The 24,956-nt window shown below is 35.5% G+C and overlaps 1 protein-coding gene across 3 annotated transcripts in view; it reads right to left on the reverse strand.

Moving 5' to 3' along the window:
- Positions 1 to 5,715: 5,715 nt before the first annotated feature.
- The window catches only part of LOC117334433, a 106,412-nt gene continuing 87,171 nt past the window's right edge, over positions 5,716 to 24,956 (reverse strand). The window contains exons 61-63 of one of the 3 annotated variants that reach the window (XR_004534170.1): positions 11,210 to 11,418; positions 8,331 to 10,518; positions 5,716 to 8,250 (exon numbers count right to left, since the gene is read on the reverse strand). Coding sequence is in view for 1 of the 3 variants with exons in the window: in XM_033894059.1 (XP_033749950.1) it covers positions 9,917 to 10,518; positions 11,210 to 11,418 (811 nt within the window). In the remaining 2 variants the exon portion in view is untranslated. Of the gene's footprint in view, positions 10,519 to 11,209; positions 11,419 to 24,956 lie in introns of all 3 variants that reach the window. The other 2 variants (XR_004534171.1, XM_033894059.1) reach the window with 2 other exon arrangements.

Below are 24,956 nucleotides of genomic sequence, written 5' to 3' on the forward strand. Positions count from 1 at the left end.
ACCACTGCTACAGACTCTCCATGACAAGTCAGAGAGATGTGTATATATACACCACTGCTACAGATAACGCTGTGTACTACACTGCCAGTCTGTCCAACACCAGAATATTAGAATAATGGCTACAACGAGAAACGCGCGAGGAGGCACCCAATAAATTATACGTAACATATGGTTAAAGATTAATTAAGTGACAACTTAAACACGTGACAAAAAAGCGACTGTGTATCCTGAGCAAATAAAGCTAAAGCACACGGAGATACAACCATTTTGTCCAATATTAAAGAAGTCACTATCACAACAACTATGTGCATAGAGGTTTCTTCATTAACATATATTAGTACTTTTCTCAATGCCCCGTTCTCGATTGTGTATATAGTAAGGTGGGTAGCATATACCCAAATCTGTGAGGGTAAATATTATATATGTACATGTATATATAATCTGTGGGGGTAACTATTATATATATAATCTGTGGAGGTAACTATTATATATATAATCTGTGGGGGTAACTATTATATATATAATCTGTGGGGGTAACTATTATATATATAATCTGTTGGGGTAATTATTATATATATAATCTGTGGAGGTAACTATTATATATATAATCTGTGGGGGTAACTATTATATATATAATCTGTGGGGGTAACTATTAAATATATAATCTGTGGAGGTAACTATTATATATATAATCTGTGGAGGTAACTATTATATATATAATCTGTGGAGGTAACTATTATATATATAATCTGTGGGGGTAACTATTATATATATAATCTGTGGGGGGTAACTATTATATATATAATCTGTGGGGGTAATTATTATATATATAATCTGTGGAGGTAACTATTATATATATAATCTGTGGAGGTAACTATTATATATATAATCTGTGGAGGTAACTATTATATATGTATATATAATCTGTGGAGGTAACTATTATATATATAATCTGTGGAGGTTACTATTATATATATAATCTGTGGAGGTAACTATTATATATATAATCTGTGGAGGTAACTATTGTATATATAATCTGTGGGGGTAACTATTATATATATAATCTGTGGGGGTAACTATTATATATATAATCTGTGGAGGTAACTATTATATATATAATCTGTGGGGGTAACTATTATATATATATAATCTGTGGAGGTAACTATTATATATATAATCTGTGGGGGTAACTATTATATATATAATCTGTGGAGGTAACTATTATATATATAATCTGTGGGGGTAACTATTATATATATAATCTGTGGGGGTAACTATTATATATATAATCTGTGGGGGTAACTATTATATATATAATCTGTGGAGGTAACTATTATATATATAATCTGTGGAGGTAACTATTATATATATAATCTGTGGAGGTAACTATTATATATATAATCTGTGGAGGTAACTATTATATATATAATCTGTGGAGGTAACTATTATATATATAATCTGTGGGGGTAACTATTATATATATAATCTGTGGGGGTACAGTAACTATTATATATATAATCTGTGGAGGTAACTATTATATATATAATCTGTGGGGGTAACTATTATATATATAATCTGTGGAGGTAACTATTATATATATAATCTGTGGAGGTAACTATTATATATATAATCTGTGGGGGTAACTATTATATATATGATCTGTGGAGGTAACTATTATATATATAATCTGTGGGGGTAACTATTATATATATAATCTGTGGAGGTAACTATTATATATATAATCTGTGGAGGTAACTATTATATATATAATCTGTGGGGGGTAACTATTATATATATAATCTGTGGAGGTAACTATTATATATATAATCTGTGGAGGTAACTATTATATATATAATCTGTGGAGGTAACTATTATATATATAATATGTGGAGGTAACTATTATATATATAATCTGTGTAGGTAACTATTATATATATAATCTGTGGGGGTAACTATTATATATATAATCTGTGGAGGTAACTATTATATATATATAATCTGTGGGGGTACAGTAACTATTATATATATAATCTGTGTAGGTAACTATTATATATATAATCTGTGGTGGTAACTATTATATATATAATCTGTGGAGAAACGTTTCTTCCGAAGGAAAGTCAAAATTCATCGATGCATAGATTTTATTCTGACAAAAGTAAGAAATTATGTTCCTTTGACAGCCATTTCTGTAATGAATAATATATGTAAACTGAAACATTCACAGTTCGATTTTTTCTTTAAAACAATATTTCTATGGTTGATTTTCCCAATGTTAGTTTAACTGACATTCAAATCCCTTGACAGCGTTTGCATTCGCTACTTTCGACGGGAGAGTGTTTCATATATCGACAGTTCTCTGTGTAAACGAATATTTTCTAACATTTAATCTTGAAAGTTTTTTTACAGATCTGAAGGCTATGCCTCTGTGTTCTGGAGCCATCCCTGATTCTTAAAATATTGAACACTTGACAATCATATTTCCCTGATAGTATTTTGTAGACCTCTATCATATCGTCACGTGCTCTCCTGTAAGCTAGATTTGGTAAATTCACATTTGTGCATTCCCAGTCTTCTGGTAATTTTCCGGTACTTTGTGATGTTTGGAATATCAATGATTTATAGCGGCTTACATATGACATCGCATGTCTCTTTTAAAACTCTTGGATGAATCATATCTGGTCCTGGAGATTTTGAAGTTTTCAACTTAAATAGTTTTATTCGCATTTTTTCTTGAATAATATTGAGCTTGATATTAGGTTCCACTATAAGCTTTTTTCTATGTCGGGCATTGCTTCGTTTGACTCTCTGGTAAACACCATTTGAAAGTAGCCCGCGAGAACATCAACCCTTTTCTAGATCAAATACAGTTATGTCTTCCTTGTTTTGACCAGATCAGAAATGTTTGCCTTTGTTGAGGTTTTAGATTTTACGCATTGCCAGATTTATTTTGGGGTTATTTTAACCTGTCGCGCTATTTGCTTCTCCATTCTGTTTATATTTGGTAATTTAACCGTAAAACGCAAACATTGTGCTCTCGTTGTGTCAACACGCTGTCGCGAACAAATATCTTAATGGTTTTAAATATACAGATCATAATTATGTAAACCTTTCAATGGGGCTGTATTTATACCTGAGTATTTTTCTGAAATCAACAGTCTACAACACATACCGATCGCTCATTACAACACGCTAGTAATAGGAGGATGATTGACGGAAAGAAATACTTGTATATTTTTTGCCCGTGGAGGTCAAGGTCGCATAGGGCCTGAAAAGACGTGGAGTTTTGGTCTCTCCAGCTTTTCTGTATCCACATGGAAAATGTACATTAGAGATACTAATAATTATGCCTGTGGTGTTTTAAAGTGCAAAACACTTGATCTAGGTCGACTCTAGCTGTTTCAAGTGTCTCCATGCAAATCTGCATTGTTCCTAGTATGTCATCGTTTTACCGATTTTAACTATAATTATTAGTGGTTTGTACACATTAGTTAGTGGTTATAATGTAAGCTCAACTATCTTCTGAAGATTGGGATTTGTATGTTTGTTCGATGGTGTTCAGCTTTTCATCTTTATCTTGCTCATGGACACAATCACGACAACACAGACTGGCCCGTTTCTCAGCCTCCCGAACCACACACCTCGGATCTTCACCTTGAGATTGTAAAATGATTGGACTGGTCTGTTTGTGTGTGGTGATATGATATATATGTATTTTCTATCCGCTCAACGGTATTGAATTGTTGAAAACATACAACGAAGTGACAGAGTTGATGTTTGTCGGTCCATATCAGAGGGTCGGTCCGAAATCCAAGATGGCGCCATTTTGAAAAACGTTTAACTTCTTAAGTTTCACTGGTATCATTGAGCTGAAAATTCGTGAGGGTGTTAAGTAATGGAAGCCAACAAAGAGTTGTAATTTTTTGGCCTTGTGAAAACTTTGACATTGCAGCCACGATATTGACATTTCGTAACATGATTGCACATGGTTTTCTAGAACACACTTTTCACAAATTCCACGATTGAGATTCAGCTTTAACTTGCCTGAAATGACCCTGAGACTATGCCTATCAGGACCAAGTATTGTTATTTTTTTGATCGGTCTGAAATCCAAGATGGCCACTATAACAGCCATTTTGAAAAACACATTTTAAACTTCTTCTCAAGTTCCAATATATCTGGATTCAGCTGAAACTTGCCTGAAATGGCTCTGAAATAGTCCTGACCACGTGTTGGTATACATCGGGTTGATCAGAAATCCAAGATGGCTGTCATGACCAACATTACCCACTATACTTGCTACTCAGTATGTATACTACAATATAACGTAGAAATGTACAAGGGTATCATTGCATGTTGGAAGTAACTAAAATTACTTTACATGAATGGGACTTTGATTGGTTAATCATACTGACTCGGGTTTAAATCCCTGTGTGAAACATCATCTAGTTCGTAGAATATAGACTGTCAATGTAGTAAAATAATTATATGCATGCACAAGGTGGTTAGTAGAAAACTTGTATATATCTATTTATTAGCACAATGTATCATATACACTATGTGTTGGTGATCCGAAGATATAGATTTGAATTTCCTGTCGTTGTTGTACCGAGAGAAATATTTATAATATATGTTCAATTTGTATCCATGTATGTAAATATATTGCGATCCAGGTATTCATATCATCTAATAGACGACTTCCACAATGATCATGTTAGGGTATCGGGCCGACCATCACTGCGCTATTGAAACATTCTTTTTTAAGAACGCCGATGTGGCGCAGCGGTATAACCTGCGGGTATTTTTGGCTAGGCGATTGGGTGCCGTAGATCGTGAGTTTGAGGCCCGGTCAGGGCACGAGTCAAAAAGTTGTCTACCTTCGTCATTTGTAATATATATATTTACATGTATATTACAAATGTAACATTTTATTTTATGGTGCTGGACAATTCATTGCAAGCGTCACAACCAGTACTGGATTTTAAGGCAATAGTCTAGTCCACTGATGCCCTGACAGGCCGTAATACCAGATCAAGATGGGTAACCCATTAACAATAAGATGGATTTTGGTGATTGACTGGTGAAGGGTATGTACATAAATGTAGGAATTGTAATACAATCTACAAGGCTTTGTCAGATGACCTATTTATAGACTAGACCGAATTTCCTCTGGACCTGTCACCATGTCTGGTGTAGGGCTAGCCCAAGTTTCCTCTGGCCCTGTGACAGGACCAGAGGAAAGTCAGGCTAATTAGAGACCTTTTTGTATTTGAGGTTCCGGATGATACCATACAACACTATTACAAAGTCAGCTTATTTGGTTTATTTTGTTTTACGTCCTATTAACAGCCAGGATCATTTAAGGACGTGCCAGGTTTTGGAGGTGGAGGAAAGCCGGAGTACCCGGAGAAAAACCACCGGCCTACGGTCAGTACCTGGCAACTGCCCCATGTAGGTTTCGAACTCCCAACCCAGAGGTGGAGGGCTAGTGATAAAGTGTCGGGATACCTTAACCACTCGGCCACCGCGGCCCAAAGTCAGTAGTACCAACACCACATGTATTTATTGTAGGCCACATATTTCATTAGTTTTTAACAGTTGTACTGGAACATGTCACTTAGGATAAATATCATAACACACATGACCTACATTTTTCTCTCTTTATTCATTTATTCCTTACCTAGGACCTTTAATTAATAAATAACAACTACATTATCATAAACAAAATTCATATAATTTATTATAAATAAAATATTATCACAGTGAGGTCATATTATGTTGACATATCAGCATACAGTTGTATAAACAATGAGACAATTTAGTACTTAACATGGCAAGTGGATTTTATAAATAAAAAAAAATCAACATCTTCACTACATACATAGTATACATCTCAATATACATCCATTATTATCGTAGTTTAAGTAGGGTGGTTGCCATGCTGTCTACAGAGTTGTGGTCTTTAAGTAAGAACTTGTAACGTGCCTGTGTATCCAAGTATTTCACTTAAAACATCTGCCATGACGTGTACATATTCTGTAGTCAAGATCTAGAACAGATGGCCTGACTATTCAGAAATTAGTTTCCCATCATTACATATGTAAATTGTATGACCTTGACAGATTGGTTATGGTATGATTCTGTGAAGATTCATGACATTTGGTTGAAAAGTTTGGGTTGGAATAACATAGAAAATTCAATTTTCTAATCGTCATAGATATGTTGAAGATTCTGCTACTGTGACCTTGACCTTGAACCATACCTCTATTTAATTTTGAGCACCTCGGTCTGATTAATGGATTGAGGTCAGGAATACCTGTTGAAGCGTCTTGAAATTTTACCAGATAGATTTGTCAGGAGCCTGCAAGACAAGCGAACTGGACGGAGGATGGATGATATAGAATTACAGACATTTCACTGTACGATATCGCATGACACCCCTAACTATTATAAAACAATTATCATCATAATTCATAAAAACTTCCTCAGAACATAATCATATTTCCATAGTGTATACAGATAAAACAGTTTACATCAAAGTAAATAAAATCAGCAAAAGTAAACAGTTGTTTGTGAAATAAACTCTTAGTATACAATAACATCCCTGATAAAAAGGTTGGACCACAAAATAGTAATGGTGACCATGACCCCTTAATATTAGTAGTCTAAAAATAGTATCATAAAAAAAGTAAAAATAAAATAAACAATTGTATTTCAATTTAAAACATCAAATATCCTCACATACATGTTTAAAAACATATTTTAGTACATTTAATATATAAATAGCAGAATTTAATAACTTAAGAGTATAAATTATCATCAGGTAACGAGTGGATCAGTTAACAAGGTTTAATTATCACCATAAATATATCACAGGTGATTATTCAAATTTCAAAGTTTTGTCAACGTTTAAAACATACAATTGTATAAACACGATAATTCTTAAAATACAGTCCCCATCGGATGTGAAAAGATCTGCCACAGAACCACCACAAAACCACCACATACAAAATGCATTTGGTGGTATAGAAGTGAATGAATTCAGAAATATCACTAACTTCAGTAGAAGATATCAGAATTTCAATGCAAATGAACCCATGTCCCATGTAAGAAGTTCTAGTGACAAGCAGTGCAGAAAGTCAAACCCAAAAGTTTTGTCCTTTGATCTAGGTCAAAAGTCAAGATGTAGGTCAAAGTGACCTAGTTCTAGTATTTGACATACTGCCTTACTTAGGTGAAACTATGGCACAGGTATGAAGTTCCAGTGATAAGTAGTGTAGGAGATAAAGTCCGGGCAAACTGCCCCACATAGGTTTCAAACTCGCAACCAAGAGGTGGAGGGCTTGTGATAGCCACAGCAGCCCCAAATGGTTCCCGATGGGAGACTATAATCAGATCGATATATTTAAACACGAAATACTCTACCTTTTGATGAAATGGCTTATTAAACAAGATACATGGTATCTTAACATGTAATTTAAGTCAAACACACAGCAAATAACATTTGTACATGTGTACTTAATAAAAAATCTTGCAAATGTTGAACTTAGCCCTTGAGCTATTAGGGAGAACCTCAGTGTAAAATTACAAAAAGGCCATACCTGGTAACAAGAAAATTACATACATGATGGATATCACAAACAGGTAAGTATATAGGTATATCACACAGGGAACTTACATACCTGGTAACAAGAAAATTACATACATGATGGATATCACAAACAGGTAAGTATATAGGTATATCACACAGGGAACTTACATACCTGGTAACAAGAAAATTACATACATGATGGATATCACAAACAGGTAAGTATATAGGTATATCACACAGGGAACTTACATACACTACCTGGTAACAAGAAAATTACATACATGATTGATATCACGAACAGGTAAGTATAATAGGTATATCACACAGGGAACTTACATACCTGGTAACAAGAAAATTACATACATGATGGATATCACAAACAGGTAAGTATATAGGTATATCACACAGGGAACTTACATACCTGGTAACAAGAAAATTACATACATGATGGATATCACAAACAGGTAAGTATATAGGTATATCACACAGGGAACTTACATACCTGGTAACAAGAAAATTACATACATGATCGATACCACGAACAGGTAAGTATATAGGTATATCACACAGGGAACTTACATACCTGGTAACGAGAAATACATACATGATGGATATCACAAACAGGTAAGTATATAGGTATATCACACCAGGAACTTACATACCTGGTAACAAGAAAATTACATACATGATCGATACCACGAACAGGTAAGTATATAGGTATATCACACCAGAACTTACATACCTGGTAACAAGAAAATTACATACATGATGGATATCACAAACAGGTAAGTATAATAGGTATATCACATCGGAACTTACATACCTGGTAACAAGAAAATTACATACATGATGGATATCACGAACAGGTAAGTATATAGGTATATCACACCAGGAACTTACATACCTGGTAACGAGAAAAATACATACATGATGGATATCACAAACAGGTAAGTATAATAGGTATATCACATCGGAAATTACACACACAAAATGTATGTAACAAATAAAAGACAAAAGTCTGCCATCACAGGTAAAGTTCATACTGTATATTAGTAATTATGTAATATAACAAGTAAAAATATACAAAAGGTCAATCACATGTAAGTAATGACAACCCAGGTAAAATAGCACAGATAAATTACATAGTACGGAAAATACATACTACTTATATATATAAGGTAGGATTATATCAGTCTGTTTCTACAGGTATCTTATATAAACTGTGTGGTATAGACAGGTAAATCAATACTCCAGTACAGCATAAATGATTCTGTGTTGAATGTTAAACTTTGAGATCTTAATTGTATCCTGAGCGTTAGGAATTCATTCACTTCTTCGAATGAAAATAGTTGATAGCAGTTCTCCCACTATTAACAGCCATATTAACAAAATACGAGAATATGTCCAAACATGCGTTACTGAGTATTGCTTCTCCACTTGCTTTTTACAAGTGTCTAAAGTTTGATCCATGAGCACTATTAAAGGGTCACATTGGCCCAACAAACAATGAAACTCAAAACTGTCAATGTATAGCATGCTTCTTTATGAATGTGTGAAGTTTGATCAAGATCCCTCAGAGAATGAAGCTGTTAGAGTGCTGACAAACTTTGGTGTTGCATACGTACGTACAGGACGGATTGAGAGGAAAACTGTAATCTGATATTTTCAAAATAAATATGCATGTCATCCGTCCCTAATGTCTATCCGTGACTAGGACAGCACACCTGTCCCCAATATCTATCTAGGACAGTACACCTGTCCTAATATCTATCTAGGACAGCACACCTGTCCTAATATCTATCTAGGACAGTACACCTGTCCTAATATCTATCTAGGACAGCACACCTTCCCTAATATCTATCTAGGACAGTACACCTGTCCCTAATCTCTATCTAGGACAGTACACCTGTCCCCAATATCTATCTAGGACAGCACACCTATCCCTAATATCTATCCATGACTAGGACAGTACACCTGTCTTAATATCTATCTAGGACAGTACACCTGTCCTAATATCTATCTAGGACAGCACACCTGTCCTAATATCTATCTAGGACAGCACACCTGTCCTAATATCTATCTAGGACAGTACACCTGTCCTAATATCTATCTAGGACAGTACACCTGTCCTAATATCTATCTAGGACAGTACACCTGTCCCTAATATCTATCTAGGACAGCACACCTGTCTTAATATCTATCTAGGACAGTACACCTGTCCTAATATCTATCTAGGACAGTACACCTGTCCTAATATCTATCTAGGACAGTACACCTATCCCTAACATCTATCTAGGACAGCACACCTGTCCTAATATCTATCCGTGACTAGGACAGCACACAAGTCTTGCTCTGAGGTGGTGTTTCTGCCTTTGATTTAGGAGGAACTTGGGCTCTCTTGGGTTTTTGTGTTGGAGCATCATTATTTCTCTTTGTCTGCACTTGGACACTATTCTGTCCATTGACCTGGACATTTGAGGTTGGCTGATCAACACTAGGTTTTGGTTCTACATATTGGACACTTTTCTGTCCACTGCCCTGGACATCTGAGGTTGGCTGATCAACACTAGGTTTTGGTTCTACATATTGGACACTTTTCTGTCCACTGCCCTGGACATCTGAGGTTGGCTGATCAGGTTCTATCTTGATATCATTACTTTTCTTGGCCTCCAGTGATATATTTTTGGGTTCTTTCGTTACCTGTTGTTTTACAGATTTCTGAATTTCTTTTGTCTGAGAGGGTCCTTCTTTTTCCAAGGATAATGCTACTTGAGTGGTGTTGGTGTCTCCATGCTTTTTTGGAGTTGGATGATTTTCAAACTTCACAGAAGCCACAGCCAGGGCCAGCTTTTCTCCTCCCAAAGTGCTGGCACTACGAGACATAGAACGTCTTAGCTCCCTCTCAATGTCCTGTACTTTCTCTGGTTTAGCTGTGAAATAGAAAGACCAGAATTAAACTACAGAATCATGCATGTTTGTATAACAACATTCATCAGAAATTATAAACAAGAGATCCCAGAGGGATCTTGCTGGCAACCATTAAATGATCTCTATTGGTTTTATATCGGACTGATCTCTCAAACTTTTTCCTTCTTTCTAATTTAAATTTTCTTTTAAAAATATGATTAAAAGAACAAGTGGAACCTGCATGTGAAGTTTGAGAAACATCCCTCAAGTACTTTTCAAGAAATAGTGATAACAAAGTTAAACTTCTATTCTCAAAATCCAAGATGGCTGTCTGTCAGTCATTTTGTTTTTCTGATCAAAAATCTAAATTACATTGGCTTTACTAAAAGACAAAGAGGAACCTACACATAAAGTTGGAGAAATATCCCTCCATTACTTTTCAAGATATAGCGATAACAAGAATTGTTTACGGACTGACAGATGACAGAAGCAGGTTTATTAGAGTAAAAAAATCATAGTCATGAAAAAAAATGTGTCAAACATTTCAGAAATAGATCTAGTGTGTTTAGAAAAATATTCAACACTCGGAGAAAAAAGTTTGGCCAAATTAACATTCCATGATAATACTATGTACCAATGAATCTGTTCTATTAGAAATGGATCAAAGTTCTACCTTTTAAGAAACTATATCTGAAATAAACAAAATGATCTTACCTTGTGCACGTCTTTTACTTTTTTTGTTTTCTTTAAATTCAAATGGTGGTTTTTGTTCCACTCTTAAACAATCCAACATGGCATCTAGCCAGGGCTGGTTGGCAGCCTTGAGCTTGACTTCTCCCGACTCTTCACTCAAAACCAGGACTTTCAGTTTGGTGGAATGTTCCTCACATAACCAGACAATTTTACCGCTGGGCAGACGACATCTGACAAATACATATTACCAGCCTGTTTTACAAATTACAAACAATTTTATCGCTGGGCAGACTGATGTACAAATTACAAACAATTCTATCCCTGGGCAGAGGACACATTATGTACAAATTACAAAAAAATTTATTGTTGGGCAGACGACACCTTATATACAAATTACAAAAAAATTTTTTGTTGGGCAGACGACACCTTATGTACAAATTACAAACAATTGTATTACTGGGCAGACGATACCACGTACAAATTATTAGACTATGCACCACAGGGCAGAGTCACATCCCTATGTACAAATTACCTGAATATCTAAAATGTTCTATTGGTACATGTACAATGTTTCTACCATCCTCATTTAATATGTTTATATTCTTTATACTAGATGTACTTTATTTTGGGTAGATTTGTTTATGGGATTATTCAAAACAAGAGGCCCAGAGAGCCTGCACTGCTCACCTAGATATTTCAGTAATATGGTGAAATACTCTAACTTTAGTTACATTTCAAATATTGTCCTTTCTTTGAATTACCTCTCCCATCAATAGTTAAAACTGTAGGTGTACTTAACCCTTTCATTCTTGAGAAAGAAAAAGTATTTTAAAGGGGCATTCCTTTGTTTTAATAAAGTTAAGGTCATCAAAATTAAACAAACTGGAAAATATGTATTTTTTCCAAATAGTAAAACTTATAAATCTTTACATAAATACGTCAGTTGTCCGAGTTGTCAAAGTTTTCCACAAGAATATGGGTATTAAAACCTGGTAACCATGGAAACCAAAATTTCTGTAGAGAAATATCCTGAATGCACATTTACACATGGTCTCAATCACTCTTGTGTAGTTTAACTTGAAGCAGTCCACAGATTTATAAGGAGTTAACAGGGCAAAAATCCCCCTCACCCAAAAGAACGAAGTATAGTGACCTGGTTACCATGGTAACCACAAAATTACAACATGATATAGATAATGCAATTCTACAATGTATAAGGGTTATTGCCATAAAGTTTGGTTGAAATTCCCTCAGTAGTAAGGAGGAGTACCCGGTACATCCTTGTGTCTAAAGACAGACAGACAGACGGACAACCTGATTCCTTGTGTCTAAAGACAGACAGACAGACGGACAACCTGATTCCAGTATACCCCCTCGACATGTGAATTTGTTGCGGGGGGTATAAATACCGCAAAGACATACAGTATTTGTCTACAATACGCCTTTTTCCTGCACATTTCGGCATTAATTTCATTACTTGTAGGCATAAACACTCATATGATTATCGTTCGGACATAGTTTTCATCAATAGAAATTGTGCATGTTTCTGATGTCCGAATGAAGGAATGCCCCTTCAAAGTTTTTTGTTTTTATTTTTCCTTTCTATATTTCTCGCATGGGGCCCTGCCCCAAGAGTGCCACATTCTCCATTTAAACAACATACGATCCCATTTGCTAAGTGATGCTTGAGACGAAATTTCATCAAAATCCATTAAGGCTTTCAGGACTAGTAAGGATTTAAAGTATTAACCTAAATTTCCCATATTGGGCCCCGCCCCTTCACTTATATAACCTTAAAGTTCCTTTGCCCACTAACCCTAACCATAACCCTAACTCTTCAGGCAAGGTGAGCTAAAAAATTGACAATAATAATTTTATTACAAAGGGCAATAACTCTGTAAGTTGTGGTCAGATAATTCCCATTTTTTAAATATTCTGAGATGTTGTTGATAGATGAGCGCATACAAAATTTCATAAAACTTGGCTGATATTTACTCCAGTTATCGTGTTCCCGATGTCCAATAATACTATATTAACAAAGGGCAATAACTCTGTAAGTTACTGTTGAATAATTCTCATTTTCGAACTTTTCCGAGATCTTGTAAATAAATGATTGCATGCATACAAAGTTTCATCTAACTTGATTGACATTAACTAAAGTTATCATGTTCACAATGTATCGTTGATGGACGGACGGACAGATGCAGGGGTATGTAATATCGTGTGATGTACCATTTCTTATTACATTTTTACCGGTGAAATACAAAAAATCATTACATTTTTACCGGTGAAATATAAAAAATTATTACATTTTTACTGGTGAAATATCAAAAATTATTACATTTTTACCAGTGAAATATAAAAAATTATTACATTTTTACTGGTGAAATATCAAAAATTATTCATTCTATAAAAGTGATATTTTTCACTAGTCACTAGTGAAAAATATCACTTTTGCTGATTTGACCAATCAAATTAATGATTAGAAAATACCAAAATAATTGACCAATCAGAAAGCCCGACATATATGTCAGCACCTGGACAGGGGGAGCAGCGGTAAACGTATGCAAACTTTCGCTGTAGGCCTAGTTAGCATACGGGGTAGGTTTTTCGTTGATAAAAAATGTAATAAACAGAATATCTAACAGTGTCTTCAGTAATACCAAATATATTTCACGAGTGGAGCTAATATTTTGATATTTTTCACGAGTGCTCTCGTGAAAAATATCAAAATATTAGCCCCACTCGTAAAATATATTTGGTATTACTGAAGACACTGTTAGATATCGCACTCTGAACAAGAGATCCTAGAAGGATCTTGGCGCCCACCATTGAATGATCTTTATAGGTTCCATGTCAGATTGATCTTTTCTCTACTTTTCCCTTCATCTAAGTCTTACTAATCTGTGTAAATTCAGTAACAGCCCTCTAGTACTTTTCAAACAAGGGGAACCTATATATAAAATGTAAGATTAAGCGATAATGGCTGTCTACCAGCCATTACCAGAGCAATACCAGGGACCAAGGGGAACCTACATATGAAATTTGATAAAGATCCTTTCAGTACCTTCTGTAAAATAGCGATAACAAACTTCAATTGTCAAAATCCAAGATGGCTGCCTGTCGGCCATATTGTTTTCCGATTGGTCTCAAAATACAATATGCATAACAAGGCATCAAGGGGAACCTACATATGAAATTTGAGAAAGATCCCTTCAGCACTTTCTGAAAAATAGCAATAACAATCTTCAATGGTCAAAATCCAAGATGGCTGCCTGTCGGCCATGTTGTTTTTCGATTGGTCTCAAAATGCAATATGCATAACTACCCACCGAGGGGACCCTACATATGAAATTTGAGAAAGATCCATTCAGCACTTTCTGAGAAATAGCGATAACAAACTTCAATTGTCGAAATCCAAGATTGTCGGCCATGTTGTTTTCCGATTGGTCTCAAAATTTAATATGCATAACTAGGCATCAAGGGGAACCTACATATGAAATTTGAGAAAGATCCTTCAGCACTTTCTGAGAAATAGCGATAACAAATTTCAATTGTCAAAATCCAAGATGGCTGCCTGACGGCCATGTTGTTTTCGGATTGGTCTCAAAATGCAATATGCATAACTAGGCACCAAGGGAAACCTACATATGAAATTTGAGAAAGATCCCTTCAGTGCTTTCTGAGAAATAGCGATAACAAGAATTGTTTACGGACGGAGGGACGGAGGGACGAACGACGGACCACGGATGCAGGGCGATTTGAATAGCCCACCATCTGATGATGGTGGGCTAAAAATATCAAAATATTAGCCCCACTCGTGAAATATATTTGGTATTACTGAAGACACTGTTAGATATCCTCTATTTATTTGTGTTAACTGAGTTTATGATGGTTTATCATATTTCATAGATTTTCTAATCTTTCTAAATTGTTAAATTAGAATACAGTAATGATAAGTACGCGTAAAACGTTCAGGCTGTAGCCTCGTTCTGAAGAGTAATATGGTATACCCATATATGTGGTCAAGGAAAAAAACCTTCCTTCATCAATATTTGTCCATCAATGCCTTAATCAGTGGCAAAGCACATTGTTGTAAGTGTTATATTAGTATTGTTGGCTATTACATACATACGCATCAATATTTTATGCTGTCTGTTGGTGTGAATTCTATAATAGCAAGTTTCGTATGGTAAACATTAACCCCCCCACTTCTCAAGTGATCTTTCACTTCGCAGTGTATTGATGTATGGATAATATAGTACCATCCTATATTTATGTATCATCCTTTATTTTCGCTATTTGTACTGGTTGGCGACCCATTATCGTGATGTACCCATTATCGTGATTTTTATGGCGCGACAAAGCACGCGCGATTTTTTTGACGTTTCTGCTGACGAAGATGGAGGCGCAGACGGTAATTATTGACCAAACACATTTTTTTTGAAAAAAATCAGTACAAAACATAGTCATATGTTTAAATTGTGTCAATCTCACCTTGAAAACATTACAATAGCCAGGGGGGAGCATGATACACGCTTAAATGTGCCATAAGCATCCTTTATTCACCTAGCGTCTGCTACTTGACAACACAACGCCATTCCAGCGTTCAAGAGACACTGATTGAGAGTGATTTGAAGGGAGATAACAATTGTGTAAATATTTTCCGACACGGTCACAAAAATACGCTAGGAAGTGCTAACAACTAAAATGGAACGTTATCTTCTTTTTTTTAAGAAATATATTTGTCACCTCTGGTATCGACTGTAGCTAACATGTTCCCTGTGGGCTGCACTCTTACTGTTAAAACTTCGAGTTCAATGAAGCATAAGATTTATATTTTCAGTTGACAAAGCAAACATAACTATATAATCGCCAAGTAATTAAAATCATAAAACCATGCTAACCATAGGAAACTGGTATTCTATCAATAAGAATATAAAGATATAAAGATACTGTATTCTATGTACTCTACCAGTATGTCTATATATACTAGTATATATTTATAATGACAAAGTTCGACAACCAAATTACATGCAGCTTTCGCCCTTTCCCTGGCTCTAAAAAACATGGATATCTTCGAGATAGACGTAATGATATTGTTTGAAGGGAGGTTTTTAGTTGTAAAACGTTTTGTTTTATATATTGATATGTGCAAATTGCATGAAAGCGATGATGAAATATTTTAAATGAACATATTTGGCTTGAGTTCATGATGTTTTTTTTTTGTAATTTATTTTGATGGAAATTGCATGCAAAATAGATATGGTTCAACTGCCAGATTACAAAAGGAAACAGATTTATTCTAGATGAAAAGAAAGAACTATGAGCAAAGTCATCTTATTAGTGCGGTGGGAGCGGTAAGGACCGGCAAATTAAACCCGTCGCAAGCCTCGAGGGAATTCAGCATGGTGATAATTGGTATTGTATGATGTTGTGATTATTTATAAGGCCACGCCGAGGTATTTTTCAGCACGTATATAAAGCTATGATAAGGCTGATATGGATGAATATAAGGCTGGCAGCTGGTTAATATTGTAGATTATTTAAATGTTGTAAGTTTTATTATGGTCAATTTCTCTATAACTTTAAATCACATGGTCTTATGACGCAACATGTTGATGCTGTAATGTTATGCAGTTAGTGGAGTATTGCCAGAACAAACTAAATTGATGTTATATGTACCTGTATGTATTGTTTTCATTATATAATCTTGAGCTTGATAAAATGTCCCAAAACTTTATCCAATTTAAGATGTACTTGTTAACATAGTTGTTAAAAAAAATATGTTACTGATTATTTTTAACTTTCCCAAAGTGTGATGTTATAAAGTATAGAGTGATAATTTGACAAATTGTTCAGACAATGAATCGGAGTGTGAAAGTACACTTGATGCTTGGCCAGCTCAGGTACTTATGAGAGGTATGTGTGTAATTTTGGTCTGCAGTAATTTCTCATTTTTACCACTATATTTTGATCCTTCACTTCATTAACTTTAAAGTGATTTATTATTTCTTGATAATATTCGGTTAACCTCTTTACTCGTTTTTTTTATTGTAATCTTCCACACCCATAGTAAAATTGTGTATCCCCAATTTTAATTTTGTAGGCGGGGATGTTATGTATATAGTTATATGGGTGTGAGGAGATTACGCATTACAGTCTAAGGGAGATAATAAAACTCCAGTATGTATCGGAGTTATTCCCCCTTTTGTAAATCTCTTGTGATAAAAGATTATAATTGTTAGAATACAGAAAGATTTGGAACAGGAAAGACGTGTTTATTTTCATTGCCTAACTATAATATCTGGAATGTAAATCAGCGAGTCCCCAACCAACCTCACAGTTCACTACAATGGCGTCTAGTGAAGACTGAACCGAGCGACCGCAAAGGATTGTGGGAAGGTCAGGGGCCACTATGTAAACACAAGGGCAAATAGAGAGCTGCCAATCTCTGTATATATGTCTCTGGTGATTTTGCCCCATGTTCTTGTTATGGGGACGAGTCGTCTTTTGGTACATGGTCAGTTCGCCCCCATGATGATACATGGGACGAGTTATCTTATGTGCAATTAAACTATGGTAAGGTAAAGTATACTAGGTTTTGTACTCAATATTATCTATCGCATATGTCCTATTTGTATAGGTAGCATATCTAATGGTATGTAGGTTTTTCTGTATTTTTCAGTTCTTTCCTAATCTTGATCATCACATCTTGTTCATCACATCATGATTATCACCATGATCATCAATTCAATACAACTATTGCTTTGGAAATTGGAACTGTGTCTTGTTGTATTGTCCAAATCAGAAATGATCATATGGTTAACTGGCTGCATAAACGCAAACGCGGCATACTTTGAGAGTGGCTTCTGGATATATTTGCATGTGAATATTGTAGATCGTAAGATTTAAAACACAACTGTTTGTAAACATGACCCATATTTGTCGAGGACAATCTATGTTTACTCTACATCTGCAGTATAGTAGATAACATCTGAACAGGTCCAGATTCCACAGGGTGTATGTAAACAGTGCGACACCTAGAAGACATTAAACATGTAACAATACGTCATTATGTATATCTACATTGGTTTTGTCGGTAGTTGCCTCCCTTACTCTACTGCATAGCAGTTAGTACAGCCAGTCAAAACATTCATATGATTCAGATTCAAGCATCTATGCAATGGACTAAGACCACAATTAAGTACTTCCGGGTTCAGGCCCCCACGAATGAAGTCCCCCTCAAAAATGTATGTATTTCAGGAAAACCAATCAAATGCCTCTTTGAACTTGATTTCTGTTGATGAATTTAATGTGGATTTATAGCAGAGATGTCAATCTATGTTTTGTGATGTAAAATAATAATATTGATCATTTATTATGTGCTCCAGGACCCTGTGTGATGAGTCCTGATTTGACCTCTACCCCTGACCCGGATGTATATAATCCACGTTGGTGACACATTTTGACAGCTATCTCCAGAAAATGCCCAACATGCTGGGTTGAAACTTTTATATTTTGCTTCTCAGATGTTGGTCTTGGCCAGGTGAGATGGAAAGTTGCATATTAGATGTTGGGAATTTATTATGAATTTTAATGTTACAATGAAACATATAGTGAAGCTAATTGTGGTCTTAGTCCAATGCAACAAAACCAGTCATATCAAGTTGCAGTGGTTAAAGTCTATGGCTTTTTATGGAGGCTGTATGTAGTGAATTGTCGTCTTTATACAAAACAGACTCCAGAGAAATGTAAACGTATGGAGAAGTAAATCAACATTCTGATGCTGGGGATGGACAACTTAATTGGGTCATCACAGTTAAACCTTGTGACATCAGAAAACATGAGGTATACAGAGGAGCCCACTTATTTGCATATCGGTTATTTGAATATCCCGCTTATTTGCATAAAATTCTCAGGTCCCGATTTTTTTCTTCTTTATCTTTGTATTTTAATCCCGTGTATTTGCATCGACTAAAACACCGACTCCCGCTTATAGGCATATAAAAATTCCAAAAAAAAAAAATGATTTTAGGGTATTTTTGTGATTTTCCCGTAATAAAAGTTTTAAGAAAAGTGTTTTAGCTTACATATTGATTCGACACGATGTACAACGTTATCTAATCATTGGTTCCCACTTCGTCAAAACAGGTTATGTTCGATACATCGATATCGACATTTAGTTATTATCCAGACGATATCAGTAGCATTGTGAAGAAGAATTACTGAATAAAATATTTATATACCTCATCTTTTGATGAGATTTGTTTATTTATTATAGCATCGATCCAAACCTGTGTTCTGTGCACTTGAACACTCGCTGAGGCAGGTTGCAATCGCCATGATTGTTTACTAGGCGCGTTGCATTGTGGGGGCATATGTGTAATGAACGACAACTCTTTGTGTGTGTGCGCCATTTTCCAAAACAAACCCAAACAACAATACACATCTCACGGTCATTTAAGACAGTCTATTGCTTAAGCAGTTCATCATCTATGATCAAACAACTGATATACTCATAGCAGGAACAAAACGCATCTCGAGACGATAATGAATGTTAATTGAAACGATCACATTGTACATCGTAGTGCCAACCCACGTGTGTATGACCGATATCGGACCCACAGACTCGGAGTGACAAGTAGTAAACGATTAAGTATATGCAAATATTTGTACATTTACAAAGAATAACAACCCATTTATTTCGTATTTACTCTTATATTTTAAATACTGTTTTTTTTAATTATATTTTTAATGCAAATAACGTAAACAATCATATAGCGCCCATTTTGTACCTACCTGACGATCTACATAGTGTATAAGAGGGGCCAAAACCCAACTCCGCCTATACGAATACTCCGGTTATTTGCATATTTTGTCATGGAAAAAGGGCTATGCAAATAAGCGGGTTGTACATAAGTTCATTATTTTCTTGTATTTTTACAAATTTATTTAGCATAAACATCGTACCAGAATGGGATACTTGGTGTTTAGTGAAGATATTATTCTAAACAAAAACTGAACTTTACTGATAAGACATAGCAAAAATATCTTCAGGACTTCAACAAATAGTAAATATTCATCAAAATGGCAACACCCATATCTTTCCGTATGAAAGGTCAAACAAACTGTATTCATCACAATTGGAGACAACTGGAATTCTACTGTGAAAAATGTCAAGAACTGGTTTGCCCAAAATGTCTTTCCTCTTCAATTCACAAAAGTCATCCAGTTTGTGAGCTCAGTGAAATCATTCCTCAGAAGAAACAAGACATCAGAAACTTTATCGACAGAACAGAACAAAATGACTTGGTGCAAATTGGAAAATCTATTAGTTCTACTAACACACTTCTCAAAGACAATGACAGTACATTTGAGAAACTGTCACATCAGTTGAAGATGCAAACAGACAAATTAAAACAAGACCTTGACATGCTTACAGCAGAGACACTCTCTCTTTATCAGGAAATGAAAGAGGACAATACCAAGCTCATACAGAAATACAAACAGGACCTGGAGATGTACGACAAACAACTCAAGCAACAGATACAGGAATGTAAGACAGCACTCCAGCATGGCTCTCCCATAGAAATCTACGACACAGGATGTGAAACCGATTCCCAAATACATTTCCCTGAGAAACCTGTCCTGGGTACTGTCAGCTTCACTCCGAACAAAAAACCTCAAAGGCACCTGGAACTGGCCTTAGGGCAAGTTATCATCTCAAGATCTAAACAAAAGACAGAGACCAAATGCAAGGTGGTGGAGGAATGGAGGTCTCCATGTCACATTACATGTATATGTCCCACCGAAGATGACCTGGCCTGGACTGGCTACTGTAGAACATTAACTCTCCTGGACAGGAAGGGCAGAGTAATACAGAAGGTCACACATTGGGCTGCAATAAATGACATCAGTCTGTCACCAAAAACACACACACTGTGGGCATGTGACAGAAAAAACAACATCCTGGAACTGGAATCGAAACAGCTAACATGCAGATTCATGACCATGGAGAAACCCAGTTGTATATGTGTTACAGCCAGTAACCATGTCATTGTGGGCATGCCCAAACGCATCTCCAAATTTACCACACATGGTCAGATGGTGCTCTCTACAATGGAAGAAGGAACACCATTTGTAAGTTCACCATACAGGATCACAGAGTGTCCTGTCACTCACGATGTGGCAGTGATTGATTTCAGTAATAGAGGTGATGGTGGTGATGGAAACAGACATGTTGTTGTCATGGATAATAACTTCCAGGAACTGTTTGAATACAGTGGTGACATTCCCGGTATATATAACCAAACAGCACAAGCAGGAGGTGAAAGTTTTAACCCCCGGAGTGTGGTTTACGATAGTGTGGGGAACCTCATCATAGGGGACCACAACAACTACAGGTTCCTACTCTTCAGTGGAGGTGGTGAGTTCCTCAGGGTCATACACACAGACACAGACTGGAGACAGGCTGTAGGTGTAGACAGGAAGGATGTCCTATGGGCAACATTTACTTTTGATAAAGTAAAACTACTACAGTACAGAAGAATGTAATAGCTATAAACTACTACAGTACAGCAGTATATGATAGCTATAAACTACTACAGTACAGTAATGTGTGATAGCTATGAACTACTACAGTACAGAAGTATGTGATAGCTATGAACTACAACAGTACAACAGTATGTGGTAGCTATAAACTACAACAGAACAACAGTATGTGGTAGCTATAAACTACTACAGTACAACAGTTTGTGATAGCCATAAACTACTACAGTACAGCAGTATGTGATAGCTATAAACTACTACAGTACAACAGTTTGTGATAGCCATAAACTACTACAGTACAGCAGTATGTGATAGCTATAATGAACTACTAAGGTACAGTAGTATATGATAGCTATGAACTACAACAGTACAACAGTTTGTGATAGCCATAAACTACTACAGTACAGCAGTATGGGATAGCTACAAACTACTACAGTACAGCAGTATGTGATAGCCATAAACTACTACAGTACAGCAATATGTGGTACATGTAGCTATAAACTACTAAAGTACAGCAATGTGTGATAGCTATAAACTACTACAATACAGCAGTTTGTGATAGCTGTAATAAACTACTACAGTACAGCAGTATGTGATAGCTATAAACTACTGCAGTACAGCAGTATGTGATAGCTATAAACTACTACAGTACAGCAGTATGTGATAGCTATAAACTACTGCAGTAAAGCAGTATGTGATAGCTATAAACTACTACAGTACAGCAGTATGTGATAGCTATAAACTACTACAGTACAGCAGTATGCGATAGCTATAAACTACTACAGTACAGCAGTATGTGAAAGCTATAAACTACTACAGAACAGCAGTATGTGATAGCTATAAACTACTACAGTACAACAGTATGTGATAGCTATAAACTACTACAGTTCAGCAGTATGTGATAGCTACATATATGAAGGTCAAATATGAAGAAACTTGAAAGCCCTTCATCTCAGCATACTACAGGCCTAATATTGAGAAGAAGTCATCTAAAGATTTTAGCCTATTTGACAATCTGTTACCTTGAATGTAGAACAAGATAATTCATTTGAACAAAGCTGGTAGTCCTTCACCCAAACATGCCCAGACCCAATATCAACTTTCTGGAAGTCTTGGTTTATGAAAGAAGTTGTTTAAACAATCCAGCCTAATTGACCCTTGTGACCTTGAATGTAGGTCAAGGTCATTCTTTTGAACAAAATTGGTAGCCCTTTTTCCCCAGCATGCTACAGACCCATTATCAACTTTCTGGAACTCTTGGTTATTGAAAGAAGTTGTTTAAACATTCCAGCCTATAATTAAAATCTAGTTGACCCATGTGACCTTGAACGTTGGTCAAGGTCATCCATTTGAACAAACTTGGTAGCCTTTTTCCCCCAGCATACTACAGACCCAATATCGAGTCCTTGGGTCTCTTGGTTATTGAGAGGAAGTCATTTAAACATTCCAGCCTAATCAACCCTTGTGACCTTGAATGTAGGTCAGGGCCATTCATTTGAACAGATTATGTAATGGTAATATTTCTTGAGGGTTAGATTTGAAGTGTTATCGGAACAATTTGCTATATATTAAGCTTATAAAATATAATTTAGGATGAAACTAAAAATGCTGAAAGTGCGACTTTCATAGCGTTTATACTTCTGGCCACCATTACAGTTACTCTGTTAAACCTGTGACGTCATAGACTGAAGAGTCCAAATTAGCGTGACTGACCAATATGCTGATTAGCAGTCGACTGACAGGTGCAAATTGAGTACTTTGATGTGCGATATCTCGGCAGTCGGCCAAATTGTTTTAACAAATATCTGGGTACATTTTTATATCAAAGCTGTCATGGATTATGTGTCATAATAACCTAGATCAAGCAAATAAGGCATTATTTATGCTTCTAATCAATTCCAGTAGATACCAACAAGAGGGCCTTTTCCCTCTTTGATCATATGATAGTACCAATATTGTGTTGTGGAGCCTATGTATGGGTTTTCGAGGCTGTAGATACCATTGAATCAGCTCACTTAAGGTTCGGTAGATATATTTTGGGTGTAAACCTTAGTGGTTATAAAACTATGTTATATAGTGAACTAGGTAGATATCTTTTACATGTAACCTATATATGACTCCTTGTGTGAAATACTGGCTGAAAATACTGTACATACCACCACAACTGTAGATATCCAAGAGCTTGCTATGATATGTTGTGTCATTTAGACACCACTAAGATATCATTGAAAGCTCACGATGACATAAGGTTGTGTAGTTTAGATTCAGCAGGCAGAGGTACATGGGCTACAATGATGAAGTGTTTACTTTGTTATTTAAGATTTTATAAAACCTGGTTAAACAATGCAAGGGTGTATCAAATCTAGACATTTTTTCTCCAACATGTAAAGAGTTTACTCATTGATGTATTTTTACTGTCTTGGTAAAACGATCTGCTTCAAAAAGACATGTCACGAACATGCTATACTTTTAAGGCTTTCTTAAGTATGGAAGAGTATTTTGTACCACATTGTTAATAAAAATGTAAGAACCGCTTTAACACAATTTAGATGTGGAAATCATCATCTCGCCATAGAAATCGGAAGATGGAAAGGTATTGACAGGTCCGAGATATTTATTGTTTCAATGAGTTTGGTAAATATGTTGTCGAAGACGAACTTCACTTTCTCTCTGAGTGCTCATTGTGTAGAGAACTTAGAACTGCGCCGTACAACTCAATGAACTTGCACCAAAGTTGGTTCTCTTCTGACAACTTTTGTGTACTTTTGAGTGATGGACAGTACCATAAGAAATTGGGAATCTTTTTGAGAAGTGCTTTTAGAGTCAGAGAGGATTTCTAGATGTATATGTATAGAGGTGAACATATGCATTTCATTAGTTTCTAGCTATATGTGATATATAGTGGTATATCAATGTCGAGGAACCGTAAAACAATATCCAAGATAAGAAACATTGAATATACTGGTAATTGTAAAATATGTTGAAATAACGTTTTCAAATTGAAATGACTGTTCAAATATATATGCTTTTGAAAGAAGCTACATATACTTATAGCTGATGTGTATCTACTTTGTTGAATGGTATATATTGTACAAATTTTATTTTTTTTAAAAACACTTATATTCTAAGATAATTATTTATATACTGATATAAATCACTTTTTTGTTGATATCACTTACCATATGGCCATCTAGATTAAAATATATTTACTCGTTTT

This window comes from Pecten maximus, chromosome 9 (assembly GCF_902652985.1).
Source record: "Pecten maximus chromosome 9, xPecMax1.1, whole genome shotgun sequence".
NCBI lineage: Eukaryota > Metazoa > Mollusca > Bivalvia > Pectinida > Pectinidae > Pecten > Pecten maximus.